Genomic DNA, 26,692 nt, shown 5'->3' with positions numbered 1-26,692 from the left:
ATATTACTCAGATATCCAAAGGGATGAAGCACTGACAAACAACACGACAACGTGGATGAACCTTGAAAACTCGTTCAGTGAAAGAAGCCAGACACAAAAGACCACATATGGTGGGATTCCATCTGTATAAAATATCCATAAAAGGCAAATCCACAGCGACAGAAAGGAGATTAGTGGTTGCCAGTGGTGAGGGACACAAGGGAATGGGGAGTGACTCTAACAGGTGTGGGGTTTCTTTTTGGGGTGATGAAAATGTTCTGACCGTGGTGATGGCTGTACAACCTTTCAAACATACTAAAAACCACCGAATTATACACTCTAAAAGGGTGGATTATATCTCAATAAAGCTGTTGTTAAACAAACTAGCCGCCAACCCACACTCAAATGCTAAGCAAAGGTTCTCAAGCTCTCTGTGAAGGTGAGCTGTTCTCATACAGCGGGACAATCAGAGGGGCGAGCTTACAGACGTAGCCCTTCTTATTCATTTGCGGGAATTAGCTGACCTAGAAGAGACAAGGCAAGACTCAACACTGTCACATATAGTACAACACAGGGAACACAGACAGTAGTTTACAATAACTACAAATGGAGCATAACCTTTAAAAATTGTCCATCACTATACTGTACTTCTGTAACTTATATAATATTGTACAGCAACTATACTTCCATTAAAAAAAAAAGTACCACCAGGGATAGTAGAAAGGGCAAGGCTTTCATTTCTCACAAACCAGGGTTCAAATCCTTGATTACTTACTGGTTTGGAGACCCCTGTTCAAATCCCTCACCTCGGTTCTCTCCTGTGTGAAATGAGAGTGAAAACACTTTTCTTGAAGACATATTGTAAGGATTTATGAATACGCATGTAGAAAGCCTAGCATTGCTCCTGGCGCTCAGTGTATCCTTAATAAACGTACTCTTATTATTAATATGATCTGGTAATCTAGGAACCAACCACCACTGAGATAGCAACTGACAGCACCCAGGGGAAAAGACAGACTTATTAGGCTTCAAAAACAATTTCCTAGCGTTAAGAATCGTTAAGCACTGGAATACACTGTAGGAGGCTAGATATTATTTCAGAAATTTTAAATAATAAAATTTAAATAAAATAAATGTCACTTAGTGCCTTAGGGCAAGGATATAACCCAGATCACATCCTAAGTTAGATTTCAGGCCTGTACTGTATTCAATAAAAGAAATAAAGATTCTAAAGAGTTGTGTAATTTGGGAATCTGATGCAACGCACCCATTAAATTCGAATGCTCGTATTCATTCAAGAAGTGAAAATATACGTGCCAAAAGAGCTGGCCAGGGCCTCCCTGGTGGCGCAGTGGTTGAGAGTCCGCCTGCCGATGCAGGGGATACGGGTTCGTGCCCCGGTCTGGGAGGATCCCATATGCCGCGGAGCGGCTGGGCCCGTGAGCCATGGCCGCTGGGCCTGCGCATCCGGAGCCTGTGCTCCGCAACGGGAGAGGCCACAACAGTGAGAGGCCCGCATACCGCAAAAAAAAAGAAAAAAAAAAAAAAAAGAAAGAAAAAAAAAAAAAAAAAAGAGCTGGCCAAATCAGGGAGTATCACGTCCGAGCAAACAGCAGTACCTAGGTAAAATCTGCTTGTACCTCGGAAAAAATTGGCATTATTAACAGGGGCAAGATGCTCTAGTTGTCAATGGCATACAGTAAAATTATTTTAAAGCACCTCTTGGTATTGACTGAGTTAAACTTCAGAACATGTTGCCAATGGGGCCAATGATCTTCTCAAATGGAAAAAAAAATCCACTACCACACACATGAAGTGACCTCCACACCCCCAGAAGAAAGTGTGTGCGTCCACGTGACAGGCCAGCAAGATTCCCAAGGTCCTCCCTAGCAGGTGTGTGTGTGTGTGTGTGTAAATGGCTTTGGTGGTGGTAGCGGTGGCAGGCTTGCTACTCTAGGGGAACACAGTCTTTTCAGGGGCCAACTGATGGCCCAGGGGTAGGATGGATACAGCCTGGAGCGGTGGTGGGTGGGGGGCCAATCTCGTAAAGACATGATGAAATAGTGAACAGATTCTCTGACCACTTTTCTTTTTTTAAAAGTCTTTATTTATTTACTTTATTTTATTTTTGGCTGTGTTGGATCTTCATTGCTGCACACAAGCTTTCTCTAGTTGCGGTGAGCAGGGGCTTACTCTTCGTTGAGGTGTGCGGGCTTCTCATTGAGGTGGCTTCTCTTGTTGTGGAGCACGGGCTCTAGGCGCACGGGCTTCAGTAGTTGTGGCACGTTGGCTCAGTAGTTGTGGTTCACGGGCTCTAGAGCATAGGCTCAGTAGTTGAAGTGCACGGCCTTAGTCACTCCGCAGCGTGTGAGATCTTCCCGGACCAGGGCTCGAACCGGTGACCCCTGCATTGGCAGGTGGATTCTTAACCACTGCGCCACCAAGGAAGCCCTCTCTGAGCACTTTGCAAACGTTAAGTCTAGAGACCAAGTGTAACACAGTGATTAAAGGCACTGGCTTTGAAATCAGACTGTCACGGACTGAATCCTGGTTCTACCACTTAATAGTATGGGAATCTCTCTGAGCCTCGGTTTCCTCCTTTGTTAAATGGGATTGTATCATAAGGGCAGAATGAGGAGACACATGTAAGGCTGGTCAGAGGTATTTTAGATCAGCTCTAATCCCAAGGCACTGACCTCCTAGAATGCTGAACTGAGAAGGATGATGAGGCCACGTCCTAGCCCCAAGGGAGGGGACCCATGGGGACTGGCGATGTCTGCCGTGGGTGAGGGCTTGCGTGTGTGAGCGTGCGTGCGTTGACCACACTTGGCTCCACACATGCCTGCAGTGTTGGGGAGTGCTCAGTAAACACTGGTCCTTAACACTGAAACATCTGGTCACTATTCTCTCTGGTTCTGAAGCCGGTGCATACGATCATTTAAAGTCCTTGATCACAGACTGGACAGCCACCGGGCGTCTGCTCTTGCCCAGCCCTGTGTTTTCAGGCATCTCTTGGCATCAGCTTGCTCCTAAGTATCTTCCTCTCCTCAAGTACACCTGATGCACTTGAAGAACAGGCCATCTGCTTCTTAGGAATTCCTCACGGTGTGCTGGCTTTGCATATGGATGATGTTTCATGCATTTAGAGCCACAAATATGCAAAAGTGACGCTCAAACCTATCGGACACCAGAGAGCATACACCCGCTGCAAAGGAGTCCCTGGACAGGAGTCAAGGCCACCCCAGTCAGACACTGCATCCCCTCTCTGAAAGGTCTTGGCTGTGAAGGAAGGGGTGGGAGGGCCAGTGGGGACTGGGACTGCCCGTGGGGACTGGGCTGTCTCAGGGGGCTGGGGGCAGGGCTCTTCACAGATGGGCAGCTCAAGGCTACACCCTTTTGGCAAACAGAGGCTGCAGGGCCTGTACTGCATTCTAATGCACGTCCCGCAGAGCTGCCCACAGAAGAACCTCAGGGAGCAAGGACATGTGTTGTGGAGCCAGGATGCTCACAACTGTCTAGGAGACTGTGCTCAGGGAGCTCCGGGGCTCACCGGGTCCACCGGGGTCACATGTCAAGTGTAGAGCAGGATCCGTGAGCGGGACTCCTAATGGTCTGAACAGTGCTCACTCCGCACACTCACAGCAGCTTCATCCGGGGAGTGGGGAGCCAGGGGTTGGGGAGGATGCCAGCTGTGGACCCAGGCCCTCCTGTGGCAGGGTGGTTCCTGCAGCACAGGGACCCAGCAGCAGATCATTTCGTTGTACTGTGAAGATGTGGCTCTTTGTCATTCTGTTTCTTCCTCAGCTACCTTCCTTTTCTGGGGGAAACTACTGATTCTAACTTAAAAACAAATGAAACAAAAACCTTAGAGAAATCTGTCTGCCCTGATGGAAACTTTCTCATATCTGGACATTCCCTCGATCTGTAGGGGGAGCCTCTTGTGCTCCACGGGGGTCCCGCCAAGCAACGGTGGGACAGTGGGTGGGTTTGTCCACCCCCTCCCCCCAGCAACTTTCCTTTAACTATTTTCCAGCTTCATTTTAATCGGGTTAAAATGTCTCACATACTGGTTTTTGTCAAGCAGATACCTCTGTGAAATGTTTGCCAACCCATTAAAGGCCCATCTCTCCCCCTGAGCAGCTGCTGTCATCTCAGACCCCAAGAAGCCCTTACCAGGAAGAGGGGTTTAGATTCTGGGGACTCTGGGGGGCACACCCAAACTGAGCAACTGACTTGTAGGGCAGCCCCTCTGCAGGCACAGTGGGTCAAAGCTACTGTTCTAAGGATAGCGGCTGCCACGATGTGGAAACGCCTCAGTGCCCAGGATGTGCCAACGAACACTGTCAGGTCCTTTTCCACGCCATGCCCACGGTCTCGTGCACCTGATCTCCATTAATCCTCATATCGACGCTGCAAGGCAGAAGTGACTGTCAACAGCGGGGGTCAGACTGTGGGGCTCCTGGCCCCTGACCACCATCATGCAGCCTCTCTCTGGCCTCCTTTCCTGGCACAAAGAGGACCCAGGAATAATCCTGGCACTCTGACCTCCTCTGCCGTGTTCCCCTGAAGTGACCCAAGCAGTTATGGTCACCTCCTGGTTCCTTTAAGTGGCACCACTGGACACCGGCACCAAGACCAGCTAAGGTCTCCAGGACAGAGGGCTCTCCGAGCCAAGGAGTGTGTTGGCTGTTGCCTGGGAAACCCGAGATCCCCTGGAGAACAGCCAGGAGCAAACTCTTCATCTTCCCAGATTGCCCACGCTTGCCCCCATCTCGGATGTGGGCTCTGGAGGGAAGATTATAACGATTTCTCTAACACGCTTGGGTGTCATTGTATTTGTTTTTAACACGTTTCAACACATACACCCTACATCCTCTTCAGAATACATGGCACTGAGCTGTAAAATAGTTTTTTCTTCAAGGCTATTTCTCTTCACAAGATAAATCACTTCTAAGCCAACAGCTGTCCTTTTTTCATAACTGTCAAGGGAGGGAGCAGGGAAACCTCTTTTCTGAGAAACGAGGAGGAAACAACATCAGAAAAGTCCTGCTTTGCCTGGTCAGTCTGCTGAACATGACTACTGAGCGAGCTGTCCTCAGACCAGGAGGAGCATCCCTTGCTTCCCAAACTCGAAACCCAGGTTGAACATGGCAGACAGGAGCATGTAGCCAGAGCACATATGACCTACTGAGGCCCATTCTGAATTCTAACCTCTTTCCTGTATTACTTTGTTTAGTTCTCACAAGCACCCAGGAAACAGACATTGTGAGTAGCCCATTTTACATAAGAGGGAACTGAGGCATAGAGTGAAGGGACTGGCCCAGAGTCACAGTTAGAGAATGGCAGGGGGACAACGCCCTTGACCCCAACCACACATGTGACATCTCTGCGTGAACAGGGACAGCCTGCCGTGCAGGGCAGAGGCCGCCCTGGCTGTGACCTGCCACGGGCAGGCCAGGCACCCTCCCCAAGCTAGCGGATCGGCACAGGCATTCACACTCCCAAATAGTTGATTTCTGCTAACAAAATCCTAGAGGAAAGTAGAAGTGGGATATTAGAGGAAAATAGAAACAGTAATTATTACAGAAAAAGAAAGGCATCCAGAAGCGATAAGAACAGAAAAGTGGACAGCCTGCGAATACTGGAGGCAAAATAACAAACAAAACACACACCTGTAAAAACCAGGCACAAAATCTCTAAGCCACAGAGTGCAGAACCACTGAAACCTCAGATTCCTGAGCCCTAAGCGACCTAAGTGAGTTTAATAATCGAGGCTGATAAGGCAAGAAAAGTGTCACCGTGGTGTGGTAAAGTTCCATCAGAAAGTCAAAGGAAGAAGCTATTTGGTATTTGGGGAAATTTATTTCATGTGCAGTACTTTACTACCTGATGATGCCAATTAAATGAGCTGGACTAACCTTTCCATTTCAGTTCACACGTAATATATAACAATAGCAAGCATATTTATATTACATAAAAATAATATAAACATAATATTTTATACATATGTATTAAAATGTTTTATTTTGAAACAAGTTTAGACTTAAACAGAGTGGGAAAGACAGTTCAGAGAGTCCCCATACGTCCACCCCAGCTTCCCCTAACGTTACTTAGCATCTTATATGAACCGTGGTCCAGTTACCAAAACTAAGAGATTAACACTGGCACGGTACTATTAACCACGCTGCAGATTTTACTCAGATGTCCTTTTCCTGTTTCGGGATCCCACGCACATTTAGTCTCCTCCAGTCTGGGACATTTTTCAAGTGTCTTGGTTAGGTATTTTGTAAAATGTCCTTGAATTTGCATTTGTCTAATGTTTTCTCACGAGTTGATTGAGGTTTAGGATTTGAGGGAAGAAACCCACAGAGGCGATATGCCCTTCTCTGCACGTAACACGGGGTGGGGGGTGGTACATGATACCGCTGGTTTTCTTAATTGCAATGCTAAGCATCATCATTTGGTGAAGGTGGGCCCTGCTAGGTTTTCCACTGTCGAGTTACTATTCTTCCCTTTCTTTATTTTTTGGTGTGTCGCATGGCTTGTGGGATCTCAGTTGCCCTACCAGGGATTGAACCCTGGGCCACGGCAGTATAAGCCCGGAATCCTAACCACCAGGGAACTCCCTAACTATTTTTCCCTTTAAAACGAATAAATATCTAAGGGGAGATGCTTGGAGGCTATGCAAATGTCCTGTTTCTCCTTAAACTTCTACCTGCTGATTTTAGAATTCAATGATGGATCTTGCCTGTAGCACTTATTACTGTGATGCTCTAAAGGTGATTTTTCTTTCCCTCACTCCTTCTACAATCTATTAGCTGGAATTCTTCTATAAGGAAGAGTTGTCAATTTATATGTGATGTGCTTCCTCCTAATTGAAGGAAACACACACACCTCTCAAAATACAGACACAACTTGAAAAGTCCTTTTTAAAAAAACTTACTTTACAGCCACATTTCAGAGCCGGCCTTCAGATTACTATTTACTTATTTGTGTTGCAGCTTTATGGAGATATAATTCACGTACCATGCAACTCACTATCTAAAGTCTATAATTCAGGGCTTCCCTGGTGGCGCAGTGGTTGAGAGTCCGCCTGCCAATGCAGGGGACACGGGTTCGTGCCCCGGTCCGGGAAGATCCCACATGCCGTGGAGCAGCTGGGCCCGTGAGCCATGACCGCTGAGCCTACGCGTCTGGAGCCTGTGCTCCGCAACAGGAGAGGCCACAGCAGTGAGAGGCCCGCGTACCACAAAAAAAAAAAAGTTTTAAAAAAATAAATAAATAAAGTCTATAATTCAATAGTTTTTAGTATAGTCACAGAATTGTGCAATCATCATCACTATCAACTCAGACAACTATTTACAATAAATACTTAATGTCTAAACTACACACACACACACACACACACACACACACACAGAGAGAGAGAGAGAGAGAGAGAGCGCGAGCGAGTTAGGGAGCGAGTGAGGGAGCGAGGGAGAGAGAGAGAAATCTATTACTTTTTCCATCTACAATAAAGTAAAAGGCCCTCACTTCCTCAAACTGAACTGACTAAGCCTATTCATAATGATTTTACATACAAATAACAAGGAGATAACAGAAGTGATCATTTTCTTAGAATCATTTAAAAAGCCATAGGGACTGTCACAGAAGGGTGTTCCTAGGGCAAGTGACCTCAAAGGGAAAGTATAACCCTTGTGAGACAGGACAGGCCCTCTCTGAATCCCCCCACGTGGGTGAATCCACTTTATCAGCCTCATTACCAATTGTAAACAGGGAGAAACACCCCATGAGCACATGCCCTGGGTTCTGAATAAGGGATTAAGGCAAACTCACGAAGACCAGCCAGGCAGGTGCATCCCAGGGAGATCTTTCAGGGATGACATAAGATGCTCTCACAGCTCATGTGGCTCAATGGTTAGGACGGATGTGATAAAACACCATCCACATCTTTGGTTTGCATTTCTTTGCTCTTTGCAAACACGTCAGCCTGGCTATTTTTATTGGCATGCGCAGTCTCCCTCCATCCGTCACCCACAGGGTTCATGATAAATGAGCAGCAGACACCACAGCAGGGCTGGGGTCACACAAAACAGGTTGCACGCGTGCCGTGGCTACATCCCTTACAGCAACGATTAGCTGCAACAACTGAAGGACCCCCTTCAGCTCAGAGCAAACAGGGACCTTCCCGAGAGATTCAGTGACTCCTTGTGGGCGAACCAAACAGTGCCTCCGCCTGCTCCTGTCCTCCCTGCTCCTTCTGCAGTCAGCGTCCACCACTCCGTGCGGACTGAGTGAAAGTGCACTCCAGGGTCAGCTGAGCTTCTCCAACCCCAGCATTCGCGGCGTGACTTCAGTTAATCTTCACGACAGCCCTGAGAAATTGCCATTTCCCTGTGGCTTACAGCCACGAGGTGACCTGTTCGATCCCAAAGCCAAGGCTTTGAGATGGATCCTCAGCTTTAGGTTCCAGCCTTTCTGAGGCACCCAAGCCACCTTCCGTGACACTGACGTGGCAAGGCCTTGTCTCCTTCCCTGGCTCCCTTCTTGCCTCCTCACCCCAAACCCTCCGGTACCTCTGCAGCTCAGCCCAGAGAGCCGAGTGCCACCGTTCTGGTGGGACTCCCCTCCCCCCAGTATGTGACGTCAGGTCCTTCCTGAGGAGCAGCTCTCACGACCAGCCACACAAGAAGCCAAGGCTTAGGTGTGAAGGGTTCCCTCTGACGTATGACCTCAAGGCCAAAGCCCTTGACCTCTGCCATCACTACTGTTTCTTAGTAGGTCATCATAGTACTCAGACTATTCATGAAATATCAGGTGGCAATTGTCCAGCTGTGAGCTGGGAGATAACTTACAGACACACAGGGTACGTGTGCCAGGAGCGCAAAACAAGTGCTTCATGGGCATCACCTTGGTTCTGCCCAGGCTTCCAGTTCAGCCCTCAGTCTAACTCTGCAGAGCTACGTGTCTCTGCGTGTCATTAAAAAACTAAAAACATAAGCCAAAAGAAAGTCGTAATTATCTACTACATGCCAGGCACCATGCTGGACCCTTCGGAAAAACTTAAGTTATGTAACAAACGGGCCCTGCATTCAAATAGATCAGAGAAAGGGGCGTAAGAAACATAAGCAAGTATTTCAGGTTGCATATGTTATAACCAAGCGGTACAGACTAACTGAATTAAGGCTTCAGAGGTGGGGTGGCGGCATCACTAGCTAGAGGGGTCACAGGAAACTAAGAAAGCTGCACGGTGAGAGAAGAGGGGAGTTTATGGGGACAGGGAAGCGATCGTACTGCAGGCGAGAGCAACAGGACCAAGCCTCCGTGGATTCACTCGATGAGAATTTGCAGAACACCTTTCCTCTAATTCCTTGGTTCTTTCAAGGAATTAAGGAAACCAAGGCCCTCTAAAACCGAGTTCTCCTCCCGAGTTTATGATTAATCTCTCTGTCCCAAACTTTATTCCCTTTCTTGTCCCCTCTAACCTCAACTCTGTACTAACTAAACACTCCTCAGCCAGAGTCAGGTGACTAAGATGGCTATCGTCAATAACATCGCTAACGCACTAAACTGCTGTTGTTGATATCACTGTTAAGGTACAAACTCAGGTTTTTCTCCAGGGCAAGATGAGCAACAGACCCCCCCATCCATGGACCACCTGGCCTGAGAATCGTAAACCAGAGACATCCTGACTCCCAAAACTATGATTAAGAAATGTCACAGAAATGTCAGAACACGATGATTAACCCCAGCTTCACTGTTCTTCCCCCCTTTAACTCAAAGACCAAGCTGGAGTGGATCTGAGGCTTGTCTCCCACTCCTTTGCTTGGTGCCCTGCAAATAAACCCTGACTTTGCTGCAGACACCCACTGTCAGAGTTAGGCTTTCTGCACTGTGGGCAAAAGAGCCCTTTTGCTTGGTTACAAAACTCCTTCCACTAGATAAGCACGCCCCCAAAAGGTACAGCTTGAAAGAAGAAATCTTTGGTCAAGCGGCCAGAGAATGCTGCATACCACTTCCTTCTCTGGAGACCTATCCATGCATGTTAGCATGCTAAAGGCTCTGAGAAGGCCTGCAGTAAAGAAACCCTTTCAGTGTTGTTTAACCCATATTGACTTGACCACAGAACACTTTTTCCGTACTGGACACCCATTTCCATCCTGAGAAACTTCTGTTCAAGGGAACCTACTTGGGGAATCCTCCTTAGACCAGGCCTCTTCCACTGGTCAGGGCTTCTGGCGCTGGGCAGGGGGAGGAGGGAGATGTGGGGAGACAGAAATCCCCATGGGAGTCAACTCCTGTTGGCTGCGGCGGCAGCAGCAACAAAGGGAAAGAAGTCTGTTGACAGAAAGAGTCAACAGATCCTGGGAAAGGATGAGGAGGAACTCATCTGTGATCCAGCGAATCAGAACAGCTCACCGTGGTGCAGACAACATGGAGCAACAAACCAGTGGCACACGTGAGCCACCGACACGCTTGTGGGATAAATCTACTCAAAGAACCTGGAGCAAGAGACTGCAATTTCACTGTTGTATTGTTCAAAAACTCTTACTTGAGGGAAGGTCTTGTATGTCAGATTATAATCTATGTAATCTTTAAAGGAGACCTCAGTTTTCTGCCTTTCAAGTCTAGGATGACGGTTCATAGCGATTCACTTGGTTCCCCGGTGCTTATGCCTCTCAGCCGCCTGCCCTGGCCCGACCCGCACCCAGGAACCAGGGCCCAGAGCACGGTTGTGAGGAGAGACCCCAAGTGGCAAAGCCTGGCATGGAGACCGGGCCTCCTATCTCCTCATGCTCCTTCCACTCCAACTGTGAATCCCAGGAACCCTATGCTTCAGGGGCGTCCCTCATCTCAGATGTCCTGTTATCCCTAAACACCATCAAAACATCCCCAAAATTATACTTCATATCCACTCATCTTCCCCTCCTGGAAGGGGCAGAAAGATCCTTTTTTTTTTTTTTTCTCAAATTCCTTTTGGTAAACACAGTTAACTTCATAGATCACAAGATTATTTGGAAAATTTATACATGGCAATAGAATATGCTAAATAGTTTTTGCCCAACCAGATCAAAAACAAATAAATATATAAATAGGTTTATGACTAGAACAAGAAATGTTCCATCGGGGGAGAGAAAACCTTCTTAAGGCAATTTAGTGCAGAATGCCTGTCATTAACACTGCAGGTGTGTGATACAGTGAGGCCTCAAGGGCACACACCCTCATGGATAGAAACACACACACACATCACCTAAAGTGGCAGACAAATGCAACAAAACATTTATTTTTGGCTTTGAGCTCTATTTCTCTACTTGACTACAGCTCAGTTGGAAGCCTGAGGAAACAATTTCTCCCCAAATAATAAGGCTGTATTTGGAAGCCATGTTTTTGTTCTCCTCCCCACCTAGCTCTTCCCAGCCCATGTTCGGTGGTAGCCTGTGAGCAGGGGACTCCTCTTTCTGACTCCTGCAAGACAGGAGCCCGGGCAAAGAGTGCAGGCATTAAGGAAATTTCAGCTACGTGCGCTGTTATGCGTGTGCCAGAGAGCACGGGGAAGCTGTTATGCATGTGTCAGAGAGCACAGGGAAGGACAGGGTCAAATACCCTATCCTCAACAGGTGTGAGTTTACCCTTCCCCGCTAGGGGCCATTGGGTCATGTCTGGAGACCTTGGTTGTCACACTGGTAAGAGAGGGTGCTACTGGCATCTAGTGGGTGTAAGCCAGGGATGCTGCTCAACATCCCACCATGCACAGGATGTCCCCTCCACAAACAGTTCTCTGGCCCAACATGTTGATGGTGCTGAGGCTGAGAAACCCTGCACTAAGTGAACAAAGCACACGATGAAAACGATACATGTGTGCTGTCCACAAACCTGAACACAGGAACCGCACACAGTGCCTGGATGAGAGACACCATGAAGTCCAACACAGTGAAATAATCTGGACACTGCAGCCGAGTGCCACATTATGATGCCTTCAGCTGAAGCACCAAGATCGCAAGCTTTCAACTCTGTTAATGATGTGGATAGGCATGAATGTACTGGATTACAGCCATACCAATAGGCCATCGTCCTGACCAAACATCACTGTGTTGTTTGAGAGCACAAAACAGTGATGTGGAACTGTTTTAACTGTCTCTCTCTTTAAAAAAAAAAAAAAAAAAGGAAATGGCAAATATTTAAACTGTAAAAATAAACAAGAGGTATCAGTGGAGGAACTAAATCAAATGTGAAATCTGAGGAACAACTCACATGCCAGAGTGACTTCGCATGCCCAGGGTCCATCGTGTTAATTCCCTGGTAGTTTATTGGGACGGAAATGCACCCAATATGCAGCCACCAGGATATCTCTGTCCCAGTGATGAAATATTATAATGTTCTTGGCAAGCCTGTGCTCTTCCAATGAGCTACAGTACAAGATTCACCCACACCAACAAGATTTAAAATAATCATAAAACACTGAATTTCAAGAGATGTTTGAGTATTTGAGAAAGTGGTCTCTGAAATAAGATACAAACTAGCCCTCCAAGCAAAGATGCTGGGAGAATCACCTTTACTCTTATCATTTATCGTTAGCTTTCAGAAATCCCAAAAGACATCATAGGCTGCAGAGAAAGAAAATAGTAACTCAAGTGAGAAGCAACTCTATGCAGTGTAGAAAGAAAATGGAGGTGCATATGTCAAAAAAAGCAAAGATATTAAAAATGCAAAATGCTGCTAACTTTATACTAAATTTAAAAATCATAAAAACCAAATGGAAGGGCATTCCAAGTCGTCTGCCACAGACCCGAAGGCTGTTTTTTATTTCACATGTTCTACTGCAGAATTAGTATCAAGTTTTAGAAGTTAGGAAAAAAAAAAAAAACTAACCTTAAGGTTATCAAAGGTTTTGACAGTCTGCGCCAAGTCACTGACACTCCCTGGCGATGCTGTCCCCTGTCCCCTAGGGCCTGAGGACACCTGTGAGCCGTCAATGACCTCAAAGCCAGAAAGCAAGGCCTCTGAACAGCTGCAATGAGACTCCTTCGCTCTCTGACCCGCTATCAGGTATGTCTTCAAACCTATGGATAAAAATTACAGTCAGCACAGGTGGACACCAGCGTTGGTCGAAACGTAGCTCCGTCTTGCTCTCTACGCAGGACACGCTCCTAGAAAGTTGAGAGTAAAGTGAAAATGAGAATAGGTCATATTTTACTACTACTCCCATGACCTTTCCAGAGACGCGCAGCCTCAGGGAGAACGACTGCCTCCAAAACACACCATGTATTCACGCTGTGTTTTCTCTGAATGGAGGCTGCACGCTTCATCTTCTGGGGCTGAAACAAGGGTTTAAAAGTCCTTCCTTGGAAGGGTCACATGGCCTCTTTCTGACGGCAGCAGAGCCCACTGAGTGCGGACCCTATACATTTCTTGGGTTTGTTTCTATCTGTAAATACCAGTCGCCGACATTCATAATCGTCAGTCTAGATGTGAGGGTGACTACAGACCATGTTACCTACGTCAGGGACTGGCAACCACCATGAAAAGGGAGACCAGAATGTGCACCAGCGGGGGAACTAAGCCCTCCCTCGATTCAGACTTAACAAGTATCTCTTTTCTGTTGGATCCAAACATTCACACGGCAGGAACATCAGCTTTTTTTATTTTTTAAATATTTATTTATTTGGTTGCACCAGGTCTTAGTTGTGGCTGGTGGGCTCCTTAGTTGCAGCTCGCCGGCTCCTTAGTTGCAGAACGTGGGCTCCTTAGTTGCAGCTCCAGGGCTCCTTAGTTGCAGCTCGCCAGCTCCTTAGTTGTGGCACTCAAACTCTTAGTTGTGGCATGCATGTGGGATCTAGTTCCCTGACCAGGGGTTGAACCCAGGCCCCCTGCACTGGGAGTGCGGAGTCTTATCCACTGCGCCACCAGGGAAGTCCCAGAACATCAGCTTTTTGTCAAGCTGCAGTCTATGTGAATTTTATTCTCTCACAAAATCCCCACTGTAAAAAAAAGTTGGTTAAATGGACTATTAACCTACAACTTTACAGTCCCCATTAAAGGCTGAAGTAACAATATATGCTATAGAGTTAAGGAGCTGTAACAGGTGGGCTGCTCCTGGTGTACAGGACTATCTGCTGGGAGGTGAGTAAGGAGCAGCTTTTCCAGATGGAACTCAAGGGCTTTCTGAAAAAGAAGCAAGCCTTATTTAAAGAAATCCGTTGTTAGTCCTTACTGGAATTTAACCAGATTACGAATTTATGAAAGGGAGTGACAATGTGACTTATTCAATAAACATTTATTTTAGGCCTGGTGTATGCTGTACACAGAGAATAAAATTAGAACAAAGCAGGATTCCCATCTTAAAGAGTTTAAGCTTCAGCAGAAGGTGGTAGAGAAAAGCCATCATGGGACTTCCCTGGCAGTCCAGTGGTTAAGACTTTGCCTTCCAATGCAGGGGGTGCGGGTTCCATCCCTGGTCAGGGAGCTAAGATCCCACATGCCATGTGGCCAAAAAACCAAAACATAAAACAGAAGCAATATTGTAACACGTTGAATAAAGAATTTTAAAATGGCCCATGTCAAAAAAAAATCTTAAAAAAATAAAAGACTCTATATGCTATCTAAGAAAATAAAGTACATTTAAAAACAAAAAAGAAAAGAAAAGCCATCATTGAGAGACCCAATCAAGAGGTGACATGTGTCTACACTGCTGGATTCATACAGTTTCTTGCACTCAGTACATATTTAATAAATGCTCTAAAATTAATTAAGCAAATAACCTTGGGACTATTTAATCAGTAATCTTTAATCATTTTATAATTAAACCACCATTTCATCACTTTATCTTTCTTCCTCTCCCTCCCTCCTTATAAAATACTGTATAGCATACGTTTTTAGGTCAACCGTTCAGAGAATTTGGCAAGAGTCCCAGGACACCTAGAGACATCCAGGAGTATAGCCAAATCACAGGTGGGATCCAAAGACTGAGATAAATAATTTTAGATGCTAACTGACCCCAAAGGAGGTTGTTAAATGCTCACTCTTAACTAAGGTCCTGAACTTCCATATATTTTTTCCAACCAAAACTATACATCCCAAATGATATATAGGATCAATCACAGTTATGTATAGGATCAATCACAGTTCTGACTATCTACATGTATACACTTGAAAGGGAAGTGTGAACTAGAATACAACGGTAGGGTAAAAGCAGCTTTGTGAGAATTTCTCAGACTCTGTTACAGAAAACACTGAACTGATTTTATCATTCCGCCTTGGGAGAGTCAGAAAACACAAGCTCTGTGGGCTGAGGAGAGAAAAGCCCTATTTCTGACCTGCCGTGGCATCTCATCCCTGGCTTCACCCAACCAGGGCATGAAGAGGCCTGGTCCCTGGAGCTGCTGTAACTAGTCCCTCTCGAACTCCCGGGTGTGGCAGATAAGTCACCTGCAGCGGGTGGGGAGGGGGGCCCAGAGAACACCCGCAGCTGCTGCAGGGGCTGCCTTGGGGAATAGACAAAGGAAGGGCATTTTTGGATTGCAGGGGTGAGGAGCTGAGGCTGCAGGGGAAGGTTTTCCGTCGTGTCTGTAGCTGGCCCTGACCCCAGAACTGCATTCCCATGGGGAGGCCGGCAGCTCGGGGCTCACCTGCCCGGGGCTCTGCACCCCTGGGCCCTGCTCCCAGTCAGCTCTCTCACACCCAGGAGGGGTCCTCAGTCAGGGAACCACTTATCCCCTCCCTGTATGGCTCCTCGGGCAAGAGCAGGTGAAGGAGGCCTTTCCTGGAGGCGTGACAACTACAGAAGAGAAAGGGCTGAGCCTGCAGCCCCGCAGGGCCACGAATACATGATGATGATGCAGCCAGTCCTCCAAGCAGGAGTGCACCCTCCACCTGGGCATGGAGCCAGCTCCGCAGCACAGGCTCTGATGCCTGCCTTGGGGTGGGCACCCCTGAGGTTTGTTGTTGCTGCTTTGAATTGTGACTACTGAGTTGCCACTAATTGCTCAAACATTTATTAAGTGCCTCTGTTTACCATGCACTGTGAGGGTGCTGAGGGGACAAGCGTGAACATGGCAGCCGTGACCCTCCCTGTACAGGGCGGCTCCTGCAGTGGGATCTCGGCAGCAGCTGGGTACGCCTACCCGGTCCAGGACCAGGAAGCACAGGAGGGTGTAACTCACAAAGACTCAGAGGTTTGGGAAGGCCTCCTGGTCGTGAAGTCCCCTCCACATTGAGGGCTACAAGATGAGGAGAGGCCAGCCCAGCGAAGGCCACCAGGACCAGGGGCTGGGACAGTGTGGTCAGGCTGTGGGTGTCACCAGAATAGTCGATGAACCGGACTCCAGAAAGGGAGCCTTTGGCAGGGAGAGTGGAGGGATGGAGGTGAGTGTCGTGTGGCTGGAACAGAGAACATGTTCGGGGCAGCGGGGTGGGGGGCAGAGAGGAGCTGAAGTCCGTGCAGGGCACCAGGGAGACCAGCTCCAGGAGCCTTCACTCTACGGGCAACAGGGGTGAGGAGGAGTAACGAGCAGGCACCAGGCTGAGGAAAGGCCAGGGAGCCCTGGAAACGCCAGCCACAAGTGGGTGGTGAGGGAGTCAAGGGACAAGGGAGGTGGGAAATAATGGTGAAACCTACTCCTTCTGAAGTGCAGGGGCAACAGGCAAGGCTTCCACGGCAAGCACGAGTGTGACAGGTAAGGGCGTGTGGCTTCCAGGGAGAAGCCCTGGAAGGCTTCTGTCCCTCCTAAACAGGATGCAGTGAGATACTTCATGGCTCCACATCTCACTAAGAACAGGACTCACCCCACAGGGCTGACTCGAGGATTAAATGATTAACACACATGAAGCCTTCACGGCAGTGCCTGGCGCACAGTAAAAACTCAGTAACATTAGCTATTATTATCAATGTGGGTGTTTGACCTGCTTATCGCTGTGAGTCTTTTTTATGCTCCTTCTATGTACAAAAGCATTTGCAGGACTGTTAAATCAATAACTGCTCCAAATTTGTTCCTAACTTGAATTTTTCTTTGGGTAGCTCCTAACAATCAACCTGTATTAGTAACATAGCAATGCGAGTGTTCCAAAGGACAAACGCACAGATGTGTCCATGGCAAGCAAAAAATCGGTGAACAAATTAAGCAACTTTTTTTATGCTTCAATATGGAAAGTTAAATTTAAAGTGAAATGTTTTGCCAAAACTGGAGTGATATCAGTAATGATAAAGTCAGACCGGATGTGAAACGTCCCAGGGAATGTATCAGGGCCGGGTGACTGGCTGCAGTCAGGAGAGGTCATAAGACATAAGGATTTAATGAGTAACGACACACATGGACCTTGGGGTCCAAGTTCGTTAGAATGCCTCTTTTAGAGCAGAAAGTCAAAATAAGGCAGCTAGATTATTTATTTCGTTAAGTATAGTGTAAACAGGAGAACAATTAATAAGGTTTCTTATATTCTTTCCTGGTAATTGACTTTAAACCTCACTGGCACGGATGCCTTTCATCGGCTTAATTTCACAGCAGGTAGAGAAGTGGGGAAGACGGTTCCCATGAGCTCCTGTCTCACGGAGGTGTCGTCTGCAGCTGTGTGTGCCCGGGAGGCTGACGTGGTTAACAGCCTTAACTATAGCATCAATTCTTCGAGGAGAAAAACTGAGCCTTGCACACAACTTGGGTTTAGTTTTCGTGAGCTGAGTGTAATTTGAGTGAGTGCCAAAGTCCATTTTGGAAAAGAAAGACTATTCTGGCCTTTTTATCACGGTCTTTTTCTGCAGAACTCTTGCTTTGGAGGGTGATACCCTCAATCCAAGAACCAAGGGCCTGAGTGTCAACCCAACAGAAATAGAATAATCAGGAAGGAAAGAATGTCTGCAGGTGTGTTGGCAGTTAGCAGCGTGACATAGCAAACGCCTGGGAGCTTGCATCACTGATGATCTGAAACAATCAATATAAGGGAGGCAACCAGTTTGGGCCGGTTCACAAATCAAAGGGTCTAAACACTTATTCACTTTGTAATGAATTTTTCCTTCTAATGATATCTGAAATGGACGAGTAGCATGAGGATTATTTAAACTAAAATGTAGTCAGTCAATATGGAAAATAAAGGTTAAAAGCGCTCAATCTTAATCTACCAAATAACCAGGGCCTAAAAACTATAGATATGATATTTCATAATTATCTATTGCTTCTGCTTAGGAAGGCCAAAAGTTCTGGTGAGAAAAAAAAAAAAAGCATTTTCCACCTTGTTAACATCAAGACACTCTGGATGGGCCTAAGTCCTCTCTGCTCCTATGTGAAACAATTAATCACACGGAGGTGATCCGTCCTGGTTGTCCCAACACTTGACAATAAATCACAAGTTCCAACAGCAAATGGCTGTGGGTGAAACTTAACCTTCTTCTCAAAAAGTGAAGTCCCAAACAGTAAAATACGAGACGGACTAACCCAAGCAGGTGAAAGAAACAAAGGGTGGGCACCACACCTGAGTGGCTTGATCTTGACTACACCTTTAGCCTAACCAACAGACTCTTTCAAGGACATGCACGTGCGCACGCCCACCCCACAGCTGCTCCTGTGGCGGGTGTCCTCTGCACCAGCCTCCATCTCTCTGCAGGAACGGGTACATGTCACGGCCAAAGGTGAGTGACTGGGCAGTCACCTCGTGACCATGTTCCCCTGAGCTGTCTTCTTTTGAACTTTCCTACTTGACATGAATAAGGGCTACCCTGCTCAATGCTCAGAACTAACACTGGGAGAGTCCAGTGTAACTGCCTTCAAAGACCCACTCCTCCCACCTCTAAAAAACTCCCAAATTAGGGTTTAATACCCAGGACTTCAAAAACTACGAAACGAGTTCTTTGAAAGGTAGCATTTGGCTGTTTATGGAAACAGTCTGCCAGGTACTAACCAACTCATTTATTCATTGGCTCATTCACACATTCACTTACCCAGCAAATGAAACATTTATTGAGTACCTACTAAGGGTGAGGATCTGGGCTGAGTGTTGAAAGAAATGGATAGGAAAAAGGAATGCTCTGGTGTTAGCAACAGTGCAGATGAAAACCGTAACCCAAAATGGAAATACCAGTCACTTAATGGTGACCCCATTTCAAAGGGCTGCTGTGAGGATTTAACGAGTTAATGCTTTTCCTTAGAGCATCTTCAGGAACACTCAGGAGTAACTCAGAGTAGACTAAGGAAGGGCATGAAGTAATATTCATAAAGAATTACATGGGAGGATGGGAGGCTGGCAGTGAGGAAGAGAACAATTAGTAAGTGATGACGCATCGACAAGAAGAGAGAATCATGTGAAGTCAAGTCTGTGTGCTGGCGGGATGTTCGCAAGTGACAAAAGGCGTTTTTACAGTGAGTTTTAGAAAACAAAAGGAAAGTGAAGGTCTATGATAACTATCTTGGAATACTGTATACAACAGAGTTGAAATAATCAGAAGAGACTATGAAACAAGACGGCTAGAAGGAAGGGTGTCGGGAACTGAGACGGACTAACAACTAATAAACTGTTATTCACCAAATGTTAACCCAGAGAGTGGTCATCAGACACAAGAGAGCACGTCAGGTCACATCTGGAGCAATTACAGGAGGAGCCACAGACCGTATTTTTTCCCTGGAGACTTGAGAAATAATAGTTAATTTTAAGATTTTAAGTTAAACTAACAGTTTAAAAATTAATAATTAGGGACTACCCTGGTGGTGTAGTGGTTAAGAATCCATCTGCCAATGCAGAGGACACGGGTTCGAGCCCTGCTCTGGGAAGATCCCACATGCCATGGAGCAACTAAGCCCGTGTGCCACAACTACTGAGCGTGCGCTCTAGAGCCCACGAGCCACAACTACTGAGCCCACATGCCACAACTACTGAAGCCCACGCGCCTAGAGCCCGTGATCCGCAACCGGAGAAGCCACCGCAATGAGAAACCTGCGCACCACAACAAAGAGTAGCCCCTGCTCGCTGCAACTAGGGAAAGCCCGCGCGCAGCAATGAAGACCCAACGCAGCCAAAGACAGATAAATAAATAAATAAAATTTTTAATTAATAATTAATTTTAAGAGTGGCAGATTTATGTACAGTATAGACAATGGAAAACAGATTCTAGAAAGAAGATAAATGAAAGACTCAATTTAAAATCTGGGAATAGGTGGCAGCTAAATAATTGAAAAATGAAGCCAAAAGAAAGGGAATACATCAAAAATAGAAATAAAGCTATAGGATGCTACATGAAAGAAGCCAGTCACAAAAGGCCACATACTACATAATTCCATTGATATGAAATGTCCAGAATAGGCAAAAATCCAGACACAGAAAGTAGCCAAGTGGTTGCCAGAGGTTTGGGGGTTGAGGGATGGGGAGCAATTGTTAATGGTACAGGGTTCCTTTAAGGGGTGATGAAAATATTCTAAAATTAGATTGTGGTGATGGTTGCACAACTGTGAATACTCTAAAAACCACTGACTTACATACTTTGGAAGCATGAACTGTACAGTACATTAATTATACCTCAATAAAGCTGTTTTTAAAAAACAAAACTATGCAAAGATCAAGATGTAACAGTCCTGAGATTCAGAGAACAAATGAAAAAAAACCAGTAAGAAATACACTATCCTTGGGAATTCAAAGTAAAGGAGTGGGCAGTAGCAGGTAAAAGAACAATGTTTCAAATAAAGGCTTGGAAATAGATAACGTAGTAGAGCTAGGATGGAAAAACATATAAATAAGAAATAAGGCTAAATAACCTTGAAGAACTAAAAATTCAACATGGCATGAGTTCAGAAGTCTGGGAGAGATTAAACAAAACAAAACAAAAGTTTGACCTTCAGGAGATATCTCCAAGAATCATCAAATTAGCAACACTCACTGCTGCAGGCTAGTCCAGAAGAGCTGGCCCGACACCCAGGCTGTCTTCCTAGATCACCAACGCGATTCCCCCCCAGATGACAAGCGCTCACCGCACTGCATGGCAAGGCTGCCAGAGCACCAGGGCTGCAGCCCCACCACAACACAGTAGAGGCGGGGTTCTCACAGCTGCCCCAGTACTGCTGCTCCCCTCTCACCCACCAGGACTTTCACCTGCAAAGGGCAGGGGCACCACCACCAGCGACACTTCCTGGGAGCATCTTTAGATGGGAAGAAAGGCAACATAGACAACCTCACCCGGAAACTTCATATTATGCAAAAAAAAACAAAAACAAAAACAAAAACCACAACTCTTACCATTCCTGACTAGCCTTTCCTGGGAGTAACCGTGCCTTTACCACCTGTTCCTTCGTGGAAATGTTTATCCAGACTCTGGCTGGCTCCCAAATCACATTTCCAGCACAGTCAACACACTTGCAGCGAATTTCCTCACTTTCCAAGTCAACCAGTTTTCAGGTCACATCAAAGTTTTCTCTCTTTTGATGAGTGCTTTGCATACTGGCAGGAACACTGCCAGAAACAATTTCCCAAACTGCATTTTCTTGTTCCCATAGGCAGACTTGCTCGAGCCATAGAAGTGGGAAACCCAAATCTCTCCTTTCTGACCAAGAAGCAATATCTTCTTAGATATCTCGTTTCTCTAATTTCATTTCAGCATTGGAGGTGGTCTTTCTTAGACCTTTTTCAGGAGAATCAAAGCTGTGTTTGTGTGGTATGTTCTTAAGAACCTGAAAAGTGTTGCTGGGCATCAGACAAGAAGTCAAGGGCCCATCCCTTCACTCGGGGGTCACCGGCCAGGTGGTCCCCTCTCCCTCTCTAGCCTCACACTGTAATTCCTGCCTCAAGAAAATCACAGCTACGTTGTAGACTCTCACAGAAGCAAAACTGAAAGTGAAACCAAGGCAGTGAGTAGTGAGTGCCCACATATGAGAAGAGGTCGAGGGACGGTCCAGGGGGCACATCGACATGCAGAGATGTGACTTATATAAAAACGTGACCTGGGGCTGCAGTCAACAGCCCCTCATTCGCAAGAAGGGGGTGGATGAGTCTTGAGGAGTCCCCCGTCTAAAGGCGGAGAGTGAGGAAGACCCTAAAGGAGAGGCAGATGCGGGCAGAAGGCCAGGGATTCAGACTCCCCAGGAAGGAGGGGCAGACACTCCAGCAAGCAGGTCCCTGCACCATAGAGGTGCTGGCCCCAAACCACATAGCTGAGTACTTGGAGAGAAGCAGGCATGAAGAGCACCTAGTATCACAGGGAAAGAAACAAGAAAAAAACAAAGTGTTATTCTGAATAACACTAGACCACTTTAAAAACACAGAAATACAGCTTGAGGAGCTAATGTAAAATGTGGTAACAACAGTTGATAACACTGTATTATATAACTGAAATCTACTAAGTGAATAGAACTTAGATGTTTCCACTGGAAAATAAAAAAAGATAAATATGTGAGATGATGAATGTGTTAATTAACTTGATGAGGGAATCCTTTCACAATGTATACATATATCAAATCACAATCTACCCTTTAAATATCTTAAAATTTTATTTGTCAATTATAACTCAATAAAACTGAAACATTTTACAGAAAAAAACCACAGAAATACACCAATATATTAACAGGGCAACAGGATTATGGAAATTCACTTTCTATATTGAATCTTCTTATTTATGTTTAAAATAAGCATAAAGTTTTGAACTTATTACAAAATATTTTAGACATAGTAACATGTAAGGAAAAGTAAGCTGAAGACTCAGAGTCCCTCCAGTCTAAGGAACAGATGGTCGCCTGTACCATCCAGGTTCCCTGCAGGCCTTCCCCACCACACCCCTCCTCCCACACAGAGCACAGAACTATCCAGAACACCATGGCGACAGGCTCCTCCCCACGTGTTTCTTTAAATTTTCACTACATACGTATGTAATGCTAAATAATACACAGCATTAATATGTGTTTTTTTTTAACCTTTACATAAATGACATCATTTTACAAGTATTCTTTTGAAAGTTGCTCTTTTTGGTCCAGCAATATGTTTGAGAATCATCCATACTGATACATGTGATCCACATTCATTTATTTTCAACACTATGAAATGTCCCACTGAATAAATACACCATGATTCAAAAAAGAAAACCTCCAAGTATTATGTTAACACCAATGATAAACTCTGTGTTCTGTTAAAAATAAGAAAGAAATATGATAAATCAATAGGGTAAAGACATGCTGAACGCAAAAATACCACTGATTCAAAGAATACATCATAAATATACATTTAAGAATGAAATGGGGGGACTTCCCTGGTGGCGCAGTGGTTGAGAGTCCACCTGCCGATGCAGGGGACACGGGTTCGTGCCCCGGTCCAGGAGGATCCCACATGCCGCGGAGCGGCTGGGCCCGTGAGTCATGGCCACTGAGCCTGCGCGTCTGGAGCCTGTGCTCCACAACGGGAGAGGCCACAACACTGAGAGGCCCACATACCGCAAAAAAAAAAAAAAAAAAAAGAATGAAATGGAACTTATGAAGACTAGTAAAAAAAAAAAAATCAGGAGAGGAGCTCAAGGATGGAAGAAAAATTGCTGGAAAAAAGTCAAAGAAATCAAACTCAGTGAACATGGTAGACCAGGCACCACAAAGATCACACTGAAATGGAAAAAACGAAATAGGGAGATGAGAGGAATACAGAGCTCCTCAAATTGTGAGTTAACGAGCCTGAGAGGTGACAATTCCATTACCCTGGTTAAAAAGACCCTCGGGACTGCTGTAGTTAGGTCATATGCCTGCCACTTTCCCAAATGAAGAAATGGACAGAGGGTCCCAGGGAAGAACTCCCAACCAGGCTGACTCAACCCAATCAGGTCAAAGGCTCAGCAGTACGGCTCCACCTGACTTTTCAGCCATACACAGCTGGGCTGGGAGGAGCTGGAGGAGAAGGTTCCAGGCGGTTCCAGAAAGCTGAAGAGGGTTTCGGGGGGTTGATGAGATAATACAGGAAGTGGACTATTGGGGGGGTGTAAAGAATGTGGCCCAGGGCTGGGCTTCCCTGGTGGCGCAGTGGTTGAGAGTCCGCCTGCCGATGCAGGGGACGCAGGTTCGTGCCCCGGTCCGGGAAGATCCCACATGCCGCAGAGCGGCTGGGCCCGTGAGCCATGGCTGCTGGGCCTGCGCGTCCGGAGCCTGTGCTTCGCAACGGGAGAGACCACAACAGTGAGAGGCCCACATACCGCAAAAAAAAAAAAAAAAAAAAAAAAAAGAATGTGGCCCAGGGCTGTCCAAGAGAACTGTCTTTGATGACAGAAATGTCCTACGGCTGTCAGTTCAGCTGCCACCAAGCACTTGAAATGTGGCTCATACAAGTGAAGAACTAAATTTCTTTTCTATTTTTTTAAATTTATTTTATTTTATTTATTTATTTTTGGCTGCTTTGGGTCTTCGTTTCTGCACACGGGCTTCCTCCAGTTGCAGTGAGCAGGGACTACTCTTCATTGCGGGTGCGCGGGTTTCTCACTGTGGTGGCTTCTCTTGTTGTGGAGCACGGGCTCTAGGCCCACAGACTTCAGTAGTTGCAGCACGTGGACTCAGTGGCTGTGGTACGCGGGCTCTAGAGCGCGGGCTCAGTAGTTGTGGCACACGAGCTTAGTTGCTCCACAGCATGTGGGATCTTCCCGGACCAGGGCTTGGACCCGTGTCCCCTGCATTGGTAGGTGGACTCTCTCTCTCTTTTTTTAATATTATTAAACTATTATTTTTAATTTATTTATTCATTTATTTTTGGCTGCGTTGGGTCTCTGTTACTGCACATGGGCTTTCTAGTTGCAACGAGTGGGGGCTACTCTTTGTTGTGGGGCGTGGGCTTCTCATTGTATTGGCTTCTCTTGTTGTGGAGCATGAGCTCTACAGCACGGGCTCAGTAGTTGTAGCGCACAGGTTGCACCGCGGCATGTGGGATCTTCCTGGACCAGGGCTCGAACCCATGTCCCCTGTATTGGCACACGGATTCTTAACTACTGCACCACCAGGGAAGCCCAGGACTAAATTTCTAATGTTTACTCATTATAACAAATTTTAAATAGCTACATGTGGCTCACTGCTGCCACAATGAACAGTGAAGATCCAGATCCTTCCTTATTGGGAAACAGGAATGAATTGGCAACAGAAAGCTCCTTCTCATCTTTACTAACTAGAGAAGAGGTATAAGAACCATTAAAAAAAAGAATGAGTGGAGCAAAGAGGAAAACTAAATGTGAAACCAATAAGCATGAACTTCTATTTATTATAGATGACATTTAGTAGCAAAGACGAGGGGCAAACTACCCTGTACACTAAGAGCAGGAGTAGCCAATTGGAAAATAGGGTAGAAATAGATACTCTAGCAAACAAAATGGTAGACAACCTCTAAGAATAAGAAAACAGGAGAGGACTCCCCTGGTGGCGCAGTGGTTAAGAATCTGCCTGCCAATGCAGGGGTCACGGATTCAAGCCCTGGTCCAGGAAGATCCCATATGCCACAGAGCAACTATGCCCGTGCGCCACAACTACTGAGCCTGAGCTCCAGAGCCCGCGGGCCACAACTACTGAGCCCAAGGGCCACAACTACTGACCCCACATGCCACAACTACTGAAGCCCACAGTGCCCAGAGCCCGTGCTCCACAACAAGAGAAGCCACCACAATGAGAAGCCCATGAACTGCAACGAAGAGTAGCTCCCGCTCACTGCAACTAGAGAAAGCCTGCACGCAGCAACGTACCTATAAATAAATAAATTTATTTATTTATTTATTTGTTTAAAAAAAGGAAAAAGAAAACAGGAGAGCTTGGAAAGATTGAACATTTTCCAATAAAAACTTAAAATGGTTTGAAAATTTGATTCAAAAACCTAATTCAGAGCTCATCTGTATATAGTTCAACCTTGCTTGACATGTATTATTCCTAAAAACGTTTTTAATATCAATAGTTTTAAGATATGCTGTATTTTCCACTTTTTTTTTTTTTTTTTTTTTTTTTTTGCGGTACGCGGGCCTCTCACTGCCGTGGCCTCTCCCGTTGCAGAGCACAGGCTCCGGACGTGCTATTTTCCACTTTTTATACACTTTAAATTGTACTGCATGATTCCTAAAAGCAGTCTGTAAAACGAACACTGAGCTCTCTGGATCTTTTACACCCATTAAAAGCAACACATGTAGTAAAACACACCACTGAACAAATTACCATTTCGTGGGGGTTCTCTGTCTCCACTGGCCTGAATGTTGAACTAGGCACGTGGCCATGATGCTAATGGATTTGGCACAAACCACCAAGGCCAGGCCGGAGAAGGCGGCAAGAGAAGGCGTCTCATGAGCGGTATCACTGTACTGGCCTTTCTGCTGAGGCGCAGCCCCAGGCAAATATGTGAAGCAGATAAACTGACTGGTTGCCTCGGCCAACCTCCCCTCTCTTTCTGTTCTTCCCGGGTCCCCTCCGCCCTGCCACCTGCTGTCTGAATGTCCACCAGTGTCTGCATGATCGAGGGCTTTGGGGTGCTGTGACATCACCCGGGATGAGAGAGAGGAGGGAGCCCTGGGGACCACACCCCTGCCCCCTGTTCCCATGAGCTGCCCACCGTGGTCAAGGAATTCACCCCTGCAGCTGACTGATCTGCATATTGTGCCTTCCTGACTCGAATGCAGTGAAAACATCCGGTCCCCGGTCACAGCCCAGAAACTCCTGTGTCACCAACATCCAGGCACAGTTTCTGCCGGGCACCACAGGAGCGGGCCTCCACGCCGAGGGCAGGTCCCAGCGTAAAGCTGTGCCTCATCTGGGATCAT

The 26,692-nt window shown here is 46.4% G+C and overlaps 1 protein-coding gene across 2 annotated transcripts in view; it reads right to left on the bottom strand.

Annotated features, from left to right (window-relative positions):
* The window catches only part of ADCY9 (adenylate cyclase 9), a 132,565-nt gene that overhangs the window by 36,154 nt on the left and 69,719 nt on the right, over nucleotides 1-26,692 (bottom strand). For both annotated transcript variants that reach the window (XM_082643823.1, XM_082643824.1), the window contains exon 3: nucleotides 12,850-13,040. In XM_082643823.1, the coding sequence (XP_082499949.1) occupies nucleotides 12,850-13,040 (191 nt within the window). The remainder of the gene's footprint in view (nucleotides 1-12,849; nucleotides 13,041-26,692) is intronic.

This window comes from Mesoplodon mirus (genome assembly GCF_964341445.2).
Source record: "Mesoplodon mirus genome assembly, chromosome: 15".
NCBI classification, from domain to species: Eukaryota; Metazoa; Chordata; class Mammalia; order Artiodactyla; family Ziphiidae; genus Mesoplodon; species Mesoplodon mirus.
The sequence above is the reverse complement of the archived record's forward strand: the minus strand, read 5'-3'. Positions and strand labels throughout refer to the sequence as shown.